At 51.5% G+C, this 10424-nt stretch overlaps 1 protein-coding gene across 2 annotated transcripts; it reads right to left on the minus strand.

Annotated features, from left to right (window-relative positions):
• Positions 1-76: 76 nt before the first annotated feature.
• Positions 77-8280, minus strand: LOC116842943. Of its 2 annotated transcripts, XM_032812847.1 has the most exons (4): positions 7576-8280; positions 6319-6679; positions 1385-5023; positions 1004-1179 (listed from the first exon to the last, which is right to left on the minus strand). In XM_032812847.1, exons 1-4 carry the CDS (start codon positions 7749-7751, stop codon positions 1156-1158), a joined length of 4200 nt encoding a protein of 1399 aa, XP_032668738.1. In that variant the 5' UTR covers positions 7752-8280; the 3' UTR covers positions 1004-1155. The 2 variants fall into 2 exon arrangements, with proteins under 2 accessions (XP_032668730.1, XP_032668738.1); XM_032812839.1 differs by having other exon boundaries at positions 77-5023; positions 7576-8278.
• Between the last annotated feature and the right edge of the window lie 2144 nt (positions 8281-10424).

Here is a 10424-nt window from a genome sequence, read left to right on the forward strand (position 1 = left end):
CATATATATATATATATATATATATATATATATATATATATATGTATATATTTATTTATATTTCTTTTTTTTTCGGTCTTTTTCTTCAACATGAAATTATTGTTGTATAAAATAAATTTACAAGAATATGAAATTTAATTTCTACGAACCAATGAACTATTTATGAGTTGGTATGCACAGTATGTATAAGCAAATATGTATTGTGCGTAAACCGCGTTTACTGAGGAGGATTGAAGTAATCCCAATGATGATAATACGTTACAGTTCGTGTGCTACTGAAGTAATATATCAACAAGCCTGCGATGAAAAGTAACAGAGCGCATATCGCCAGTTCCACTTCTCTGACCTTCTCCACCGTATCGTCGGTGCTCAGCGTGGATGCCAAATACCTTACAAAGTGCCTCATGGCTTTTATACCGGCCATGCGGAGAGCACGGAGGAGCTGTTGCATAGTGTCTATAACACCGGGCTCCTCGGCGTCGCGTTGACTCGTCGGTGTTTCACTTCGGGAGAAGAACTGGGTTGGAACCTCGGAGGCTGGGAAAGCAATGAAGTGTGTCGCGCTGAGAGGGAAGGAGGGTACTGGTGATTGAGAGGACTCCCTTTGTCCAGTCTGGGAGAGTCGGTCTATATCAGAAGAATGGGAAATGACTGCACGCTGCGGCTGAGCGGCGCATTTTGGGACATTGTGTTGCGCATCGGAAGAATAGGAAATGACGGCACGCTGTGGTCGAGCGTCCATAGAGATACCGTGTCCCGGTGTCGGATCGGGTGTGTCGGGAGTCACGCTGATGACGGGTGGCAATGAGCGAACCGGTGACGCGGTTTGTCGTGTGATACCTCTGGCAGGCGAGGGGGATCTAGATCTCGACTTGCGAGGAAGTTGTTCTTTGCTATCGGACACGTCGTCCTTGTCGCTGCCACGGAGACACGTAGATGTTGCGGTCGATTCAGTAGCAGTAGTAGTAGTAATAGTAGTAGTAGTAGTAGTGCTAGTAGAAGTAGTAGTAGTCTGGTCAGAGCTACTCGGAGGTTCGGCCGTGCGTTCCGGCGACACTCTCAATTCGGAGGACCGGGTCGTAGGCACGTCCGACGACAGAAGGAACGAGGCACGAGATTCGTCCACTACATGGGAGTCCGACGTGGTTTGCGAACTCAAAGTAAGGGGGTGTTCGGAATCTAAAATTCGTAATGACTTATCTTGAGTATCTTGAGTAATAACTGTAAGCGGATGTGTGATGGATTCGTCTTTACCCGTTGACTCTAATTGATCTATCGCAAGCGTCTGTAAGAGAAGGGATTCTGAGCTTGCGAGTGGAAGGATAACTGAGGGGGTGTGTGATACTTCTTTGTCCTTCATATCTAATACATCAGTTTTAACAACCTTTTGGTCCTCGCCAGTCTCGAGCATCTCCTCATCTTCCACGGATGGCAGTTCGACGTGCATCGCTTCGACGGTCTCGTCACCCGGTGCCTCCTCTCCCACTTGCTGCGAGTGCTCTTGCGAAGATCGCCGTTCCCTGCTTGTCGCCGTGTGACTGTCGTCTTCTGACGTGGGAATGTCGGTTACTTGTCGACTTGCGGGCTCCTCTCTCTCGCTCTCGTGGTATCTTTCCCGCGCCTGAGAAGTCGCCACGGTCTCCAAGTGACTCCTGATGGCTATCAGTTCCCTGATGATGGACGGCGACAAGCTCTGCTCCATGGTGCTACCGCCTCTCAATTCCGACGCCGCCATCACCATCGCGTCCACCTCGGACGCCACGATTTTGTGCGCCTCGATCTGCGACACGCTTAATCGATCGACTTTCAGATCGCCGACCTCGAGACTGCTGATCCTCAACGGTTCGTCGGAGAACAGAGCCGATCTGATGACTCGTGATCGCAGTTCTTCCTCTTCTCTGCGTTCCTCCAAATGCGGCGCCGACATATGTCTGTTTGCCTGTTCAGTTTCCCTCGTCGGCGACAATGACGTCAAAGACATCGTGTCGTATGCCATTCTACCGATTTCATCTTCGCCTTCCTCCTCTTCCTGCTCTTGGTTCAGGATTTGCGATATCAATGGTAACGGTGGTACCGGAGGTATCGGTGTATCAGTTCTGGACGGACTTGGTATACGTTCCATCGACAACACCATCACTTGCGAGCCCGACCTGGAGGGCGTCATTACGAGCTTTGCCTGTGTGATTTCCTCCTCGATCACCATGTCGTCAGGCAACGGATCGGTCTGCGTAGCCGCTGTCGACTCAGCGATCGCAAATTCGAACGGGGTGCGAGGTCGTTCGACGATTGAATGATCCTTCCTCGCTCTGGGTGGTCTTGGTGGTGCCGGCAATGGACGACCCTGGATCTTGTTGAGCATCTCACCGCTGCGAAGTATATCTCTGTGTTCCAATTCATCAATCTCCAAATCGATCTCGATGTACGGTGTAAATTCTGCAGCTATCAAGAGCGTCGGAGTAGTAGTGGCTGTGATCGTCTCCGACGTGATTGTGTCGCTGATCGTGTCCGGCCTCGACCTGCCTCGACTGGCGGGTCCTAAGGTACTGTATGCTCTTTGAGGTCGCTTGGGCGGGATCGGTCTCGGCGCGGTAGCGAATTTGTCGCGTTTTCTTCGAGGTGGCGGTGGTCTCGGCGGTTTTTCTCGCTTCTCCACGATCGCGTAGCCGGAAAGGTCGTGCGTCGAGCTGATCTCGTCCGGTGGTATGTCCTCCTCCACGTAGCCCGCCTCCGGTAAAGACTCCGCGCCGTGCGACGTTCTGTCCTCGTCGGCGGCGACTGATGTCGTCCTCGAACGGGATCTCCTCTTCGGCGGCACCGGCGTCGGTTCCACGACGTTTCTCTGGCCGACCAGTTTCTCGACGTCTTCTCGATCCGCAAGCGCGACGACAAAGTCGCCGTCAGCGACCAACTGTTGCTGCTCCGTCGACGACTGTCGTGATCGCGAACGTCTCATCGGTGTAATCGGCTTCTTGGACGCTGCGCTTTCGACTTCCCATTCACGATGACCGTTACAGATCGACGCGACGGCGCCATTCCTCCGGTTCACTATTGTCTCCCGATGCGAACGCTTTCTGCGCATCGGCACGATCGGTGGTGTAGACAGGAAAGGAGTCGACAACGACTCCATGGTAGGCACAATGGTGGCGGGCGTTGAGGGTAACAGGATGGACGTCTCCATCGGCGGCTGCGACTGACTGCGTAAGGACGACCTGGACTTCCTCCGCGCTGGCTTCACCACGACTATATCGTCCAGCGGCTCTTGCTCCTGAGGTTCCAGCTGAATCGCCCCTTCTGCCTGGTACACTACGCGATGTCTGGAGTCACTTCTGGTGCGCTCACGGAAGACTTCGTCAACGAGCGACGCCTCTCGACTGCGTCGAGCCGCGGCGGAGCTGCGTTCCCTCTTTGGTCTAGCGGGCGGCACGACTTCCTTCATTGTCTCCGTGGAGTCTTCCTCTCTGCGTTTCCTCAAGGATCGCATTCTTATGGGACGTTGGGGAGGAATAGGTGGCATTTCTTCCTCCTGCAAGGCGCTCGCGATCTCCGCCCTGAGAGCATCACGGATCTCGTCGGGAAGATAATTACCCAGATTCATGTCGTCTTGACTGATGCCGCTCGCTCTCAGGAAGAACTCGTCGGAGTCGATCTCTTCGATGATTCCTCGGCGTCTACGGTCGTAGGAGCTGCCGCTGGACTGTTGCTGTTCCCGATCGGAATGCGCCGAGGAGGGCTCGTGTTCCTCCAAGTCCTCTAACTCGTGCTCTTCTTCTTCTTCGGACGCCATTTTGCGCGGTCGGAATCGCCTTGGATCCACCGCCATGAACGCTCCTTCGTACTCCGTTTCTTCCCGAGCTCGCGGCATGTCCTCGTCTAGTGACCGCGACCTTGGGATCGATCTGAATTTCTCCTCGAACACCATCTGCTCATCCGCGTGCCAATCGTCCTGTGCTACGTGATCCTCTTCTTCGACCTCGACCTCGTCTCGATGTTTTGCTTCTTCGTCGCCATACATCCTTGGGTCCTCTTCCATCGGTTCTTCGTGTTCATAGGATTCCTCCTCCTTCCTTCTCGCGGCCTTGTGGGATCTCCTTGGGGGTGGCTGACGATCCGATACTTCCTGCGAGGACTCTTGCTCATAGTCCATGTATTGTATCTCCTCTTCGTCGTAGTGTTGCTCCCGTTTCCTCGTGTCTTCCCACGGGATGGCGCGAGCCGCCGCCATTATCTCCTCTTCCGTTCTGGCGGACAACCTCGGCTCCTGAGGCTCTTCTATCGAAGTCTGATGCCACGGGGGTGAGCTGTCACTCGCAGTCGCCTCTGTACGATCCTGAGAAGATGAGTTGCCGAAGTGACGAGCCCACCTAGCGCCTAAGGGTTTCCCCTTCCGCGCGCGAGGGAAAGTCGCGCTCTCCGCGGACTGTGTTCTGGAGTCTTTGGGCGAGGATGTCGCGTACTCGCCGCGTTTCTTGGATTTTTTATCGAAGATACGCGGATAAGTGGCGAAGTCGAAGATGTTGCGCTTGGAGCCGACAGTGGACTCGGTCGAGCGTTGCTTCTGTTCGCGCAGGGAAGACGGCCGTTTGACGCGCGCGAGAGCGTCGGCTAAGCGGATGCTGGGCTTCTTGATGGTAAACTTAGACTTGTCCGGCAGGTGGAAGCGCGATCTGTCCGGCAAGTTGAACTTTGGTCTCTCTGGAAGATGAAACTTGGGTTTGTCGGGCAAGCTGAACTTGGGCCGATCCGGCAAGCTAAATTTCGTCTTCTCAGAAATGGATGTTCTTATCCGGTCTATTCGACTCGGCCTTTTCTCCAACGTGCGGGACTTGTCCGACTTGCCAGCGCCACTGGTCGATGATCTTGTCGTCTTGTCGAGAGATTTTTTCTGCCGTTTTGGGAAGGTGAACGTGGGTCGCTGGAGACCCCGGAGCCGAGAGCGCAGCTTGCCAGCTTGGTTCTTCAGGCGTTGCGGTAAACCACGTGCGCCCTGCCGAAGTGGCAGCTCCTCTATCGTCGACGAGTCTACCTGCAAATAGCGGGAACGCTTCTGTGAGAGATCGGGGCTTGCAAGCATAGCAGTGAACATTCTCATAATTTTGGAAGATAATGAATCTTTTTAGTTTTTCTAATTTTTTTGCGATAGAAACTCTCGCTTAACTCTCTTTCATGGGAATTCGAACTCGCACTTGGAATCGTGAAGTGAGCGTTGTCGAGTTCACGAAAATAGACGGGAAATTCTGTTTTGTCGGACGAGTGAACGTAAATCGCCGTGTCACTCTTGACGGCTCAAGTAAATACGGACTTCTTCTCTGCGATCTGAGACTTACGTTCTCATTGAAAAATATTAGCAAGGTCGGGGGATGATTAATACTTTCAGAGTACGCTACGCTGATATGTATTTTTGGTCGCGATTGCGCAACGGATGGAAAAGCTCGAGTTTTCTGGAACGTGACGCGAACACGATTGCACAATCGGACAGTGACACGCTCGCGTTTGAGTCCTTTTTTACGTGCAGATTTCGCTAAATATAGTCGCCATTCTTCGGCGCGAGTAACGAACCGAAGACAACAAGAACAACTCTCGCGAGTCTCATGACTCGCTTTTAAATTCCGGGGCTCTCCTATCGATTCGCGTGCGTTAGTTAGCCGGCTATATTTAATCCCCTTTTATTTTATCCGTTTGCACTCGCGAATAATTCGCGTTCGCGACGGAGAGTCGCGCGGCTGAATGCTCCGAGTTAACCTTTTGCACTCGTGACAATTTGAACCCAGCGCGAAGTCGATTAGTAACAACATTTTTTCGATGTGTCGAATACAAAAGAGATGTGGACATAACTTTGCAATTTTGTAAAATTTCGTTGAGATTTTTTATGTGTATTTCTTAACAATATTGTAAATAATCTTCTAAAAATATAAATAAACAAATAAAATATTTAGACTGGATGTTTTTGAAAGTCAAAATAATTAACACACTTGATTAAAGTAAGTTAAGTAAAAGAAGGTAAAGTAAGAATATAAGGCAAAAATTAAACTTTTACTTGTACTCTTATCTTAAGAGAGAGATAGAGAAGGAGAAAGAATTAAATTTTCCCTTGTTTTCTAATTAAGAATTAAGTTTTTACTTAATCCTACTATATCTTTATAATTAGAAAATAATTACAAATTAAACAAAAAGTAATACAAATCTCTCTCTCAAGCTAAAAATATAAGATAAGAATTAAGTAGGAACTTTAGCTGCGACAATTGAAAGCAGACATACCAGCGCAAGGGGTTAAAATAGGTTCGCTCCGTCTACTGAATCGGTGGACATGACATTATTTACCTGATTGGTGTTGATCTCGCCGTCCGTCCTGGATTCGGTTTGGGGAGCGGGCGCGTCGAGGAATCGCTCCTCGAGCCTCTCTTGGAGTTGCTGCGCGGTCGGCTCCTGCTCCTCGGAGGTGTCGCCGCAGGTCTCGCCGAGCTGCCGGGCCTCCATCGCGCTGTCCTCAATCTTGCCGTCCAGCGGTAGCACCACGTCGCCGTCCAAGATCAGCTCGGCCGGCAGCCGAGCCCGGTCGTCGATGCTGTCGTCGCTGTCGGCGACGGGCATCACATCCGTGTCGGTGATCCGCACGACCGGCGCCATCGCCGGATGCGGCAGCGACGGCAGCGGAGGTGCGATCGGTTCGTATTCGTGCTCACTGTAGCGAGAATTCATGTTCGCCGTGAGACCTCTTTTGTGTCGGGCTCGACCCAGTTCGATCGGCCACCACGTGGTCTCCCCGGCGGCACTCTTTCCAAGTGCTCCGAGTGCACTTTTCTTTCTCTATTTTTCGTGTCTGCCATAAATCAGAATTTCACAAGGTTGCCGCGCGAAACGAACGTCCGGGAGAGATCACGGCGGAGCATTGTCAATCCTCTCGCGTGTCTTTCGGAGACGTCTATCAGACTGTCGCGTCCCTTTGGGATGCAGCTTGCGACTACCGCGTTTCTATTGTCTGTAATCGCTGCGAACGAGCAGCGGGGAGAATGTCCCGATGCTTCGACGACACATCGAGACGCTGATAACGCGACTGACACGATTAGAAACGACTGTTTTCAGTGTCTGTTATTAAGTCTGTTATTAAGTCGAGCTGATGCGGTGTAACGTCCTGACGATCCCCTCCAACGTTTGTCCAGCTCCGTTCCAGGAGGGTTGGCGCGGTGCTCGCGCGTACACCGGTGCGCGTGGACGCGGCTCGCAGACGCCCGTACGTACGCACGTACGGGCAACTGGACTTGGCAGATTTGGGAGCTGACCGAGCTTTCTATCTATAGCCAGCCGGGCGAACCTTAAATAGCCGCGGCGATCCGCGACGTGGTTTCGTACGGTGTATGTAACCTATACTCTATGTATAAGCAATGTCGGTGATGGAAACGCGGACAGGTCGAACGGACGATCTCGCAGAGGGAGAGAAAAAGAGAAAGAAAGAAAGAACCACCTTGCGTTATCAGTCAGCCACTCGAGGGTGGCTGAACTGAAATGTTTTCACGCCGGTTCTGACGTGTGTCAGCCGTGAGAAATGCGTGTCGTTCGAGTCGTGTGCGAGATACTGACCTGCAGCGGACCGCAGGTGGCTGCTGCATCGTCCTGGATGACGGTCTGACGAGGAGAGCACGTCGTTCCGGCAGAAGCGAGTCGCTGTGGTAGTACTGACAGCCGCAACGGACCTCACGTCCGAGGCTGGACGTCGACGACGCCCGCGAAGTGCGTCCTCGTTGCTCCGGCTCCATCCCCACCCCCGTGGGAGTCACGGAGGTCCCGCGCTAATCCACCTCCAGTCCTCCTCTTCCTCTGCCTGCCTGTCTGCCTGTCTACCTGATCCGACGTTGAGAACGCAGCGACGACGACGACGACTTCGTTTCGTCGCTCTTCCCGTGTTCGACACACAGCGGTGACCTTCTCGTTGACGTCGTCCACGAGACGCTCTTCACCTCTCGATCGGAGGGACGAGGGCGGAAGAGAAAGAGGGATGAGCAGAGAGATAGAGACAGAGACAGGGAGGAAAAAAGAGAGAGAAAGAGAGGGAGAGACAGAGTGGAGAGAGGAGGAGGCTGAGCGGTCGCTAGAGCAGCCTGCTACAGCGGCTCCTAGACGACTCTCCGTAGCCTCGGCTGTCCACCGCGAGTGCGACCGGAGCAGACATCGAATTATTTATAGCAACCCCGGTATTCGACGGGCCGCGACATCACTGCCTCGAGAATGCCCGAGCCGAGATCACCTGGTGCATCGCACGGCGCGCCGAGGATAGATTGTCGCGAATCGTCGCGGCGGATCGTACTGTGCGATTAACCGAGGGCGACGTAATACGGGATAATTAGGAAGGTGTTTCTCCGACAGTTTCGTATGAGGCTGTTGGATCGAAGGAAAGAAAGAGATAAAGAAAGAGAGAGAAAGAGAGAGAGAAGGAGGGAGAGAGAGAAAGAGAGAATCATTGGCAGTTGTAGTTTCGCGATTGGCCAAGTACCAAAGGCAGTCGTGGTATTCTTCAATGTGTTCAACAACGTTTGCATCGGTTTTCTCAATTATTGGCAAAGGTTGGCGCGAGTTGACGCGGCATGGCGTTCCCGACTACCTACTGTCTCGCGAATTCACTCTCTTCAAGTAAATTAGTAAAAATAGTTTCTGATTGAATTAGTAAAGGGATTTCACCGATGATCAGTGAGCGTTCACTGATTTTCAGTGAAAACACCCCCACTTTGCCGTTCCGTCTTATTTTCCACGAATTTCCATCAGTGGAAGTGAGACTTCACTGCAAAATCTGCAATACACAAATTCGTCATATATTATGCCAAATTTAAGTTTCTATCTTTGTGACAATGAAATTAACAGCACATCTCATGCGCCTTGCGATCACATTTTCTGCGTTCACAAAATGCACCGATAATGGAAATAGTCATCGCTACTGATTGATGCAAGATTTTACTGGTTGCACTGCTGTACTCACAACTGAGCTATCAGTCACGAGTGCAGCGCACAAGATCACTCTCGAATTCGCGCGGCAGCTCTCTCTCTAGAATCGGACAGGCGAAATTTCTCAGAGACCAACAGACCCGACGTGCCGCTAACGCAGCGCGAAATTAAGGTGCAGCTGCGATATTCCGCGATACGTTAGCGTCACTTATCGGCGTCTTAATTGTCGAAGCAGGTTGTTCGCGCGCGCTGCAGCGGTGCACATTTCATCGCGGAATCGTCGTAACGACTGCAACTAGCCGCGGTTAATGCGGCTGAAGCCCATCAGCCGGATACGAACTCGTTAATTAAAATTGATATCTTGACAATTCGCTTGCAAAATCGACGGGATAGACCGTATTAAGGGAGAGACGCGGTCCCGATCGTACGCGACAATGCCGTCGGATTCGGCGATTGTGTCACACCTTGGCACGCGGCGCCAGGCGTCGCAAGGCACAATGCTTTTCTAAGTGATACCTAAGTGTCTGCCGACTTTGTTCAATACGCCTACTCGGTCAATGCAAAAATAATTCGCAGAGGAGCGCGCAGCTGCGCCGCATTGTTCTCGAAAGTCGCATCGAAATTGTGGGACACAACACTCGATGTTCCGCCGTATACAGCTAGGCATACGCTGAGCGAACGAATGGCGAACTTTCGTTTTTTTTTGCAATTGACAAAAGAGGAAAATAAGTTTGTGCCTGAACGAGCAGGACGTCTTATTCGCATTCGGGCCAACTCGCACGATGCGGTTTGTCAAAGAAAGTTTGTGCGCGAGGTGGAGCGCGAATGTATCGCACAGTCGCTGTTCGTTTGTCATTCATTCGCTTAGTGTGTACCTACTTAACACACGTACAGGGTGTTCCAGCGCGTCTTCCCCGTGGGAATTGTGGAGAATCGATGACGATTGAATTTTCAATCAATCATTCAATGTAATTTGCTTATCCTCGTGCGTGGCTATGCAATCCCCTTTATAATTCATTCACTGTTGCGTGACTCGCGACGTTTTTATGGCGAAACGATCGAATTCAAATTAATTCGAAAGTGACGGCAGGAACTGCGATAGCTCCGGAATACCTTGTGCCTGCGTGGGTGCGTGCGTTGTGCATGTGTGCGTACGTGCGTGCGTGTATGTGTATACATATATATGTATAAATCTCTCATACAAACATTATATATAGACAGCATCCTCTCCTCGATACCCGTAGCGTATTATTCAGGATGTTCCAGACGTACCACGTGTCGCTTAGTAATAGACAACAATAAACTGGGAAGATGTATGGAGGTGATGTTTTTTGAGCTAGAAGCGACCGGGGATCAAAAGATTGCGAATCGAGTCTTGACGCGAGTGCGAGTGAACGACAGAATATCGTTTCGCTCTTCTCTCTTTGAGAGAGCTAGCTTCGCGCGAGAGGTTGCTCCGCGATGGACTTTAGCTCGGTCGACGAGCGACGTTC

The sequence above is a fragment of the Odontomachus brunneus genome, unplaced genomic scaffold (assembly GCF_010583005.1).
Source record: "Odontomachus brunneus isolate Ranch 3 - 2012 unplaced genomic scaffold, Obru_v1 Obru_scaffold_002, whole genome shotgun sequence".
Lineage (NCBI taxonomy): Eukaryota > Metazoa > Arthropoda > Insecta > Hymenoptera > Formicidae > Odontomachus > Odontomachus brunneus.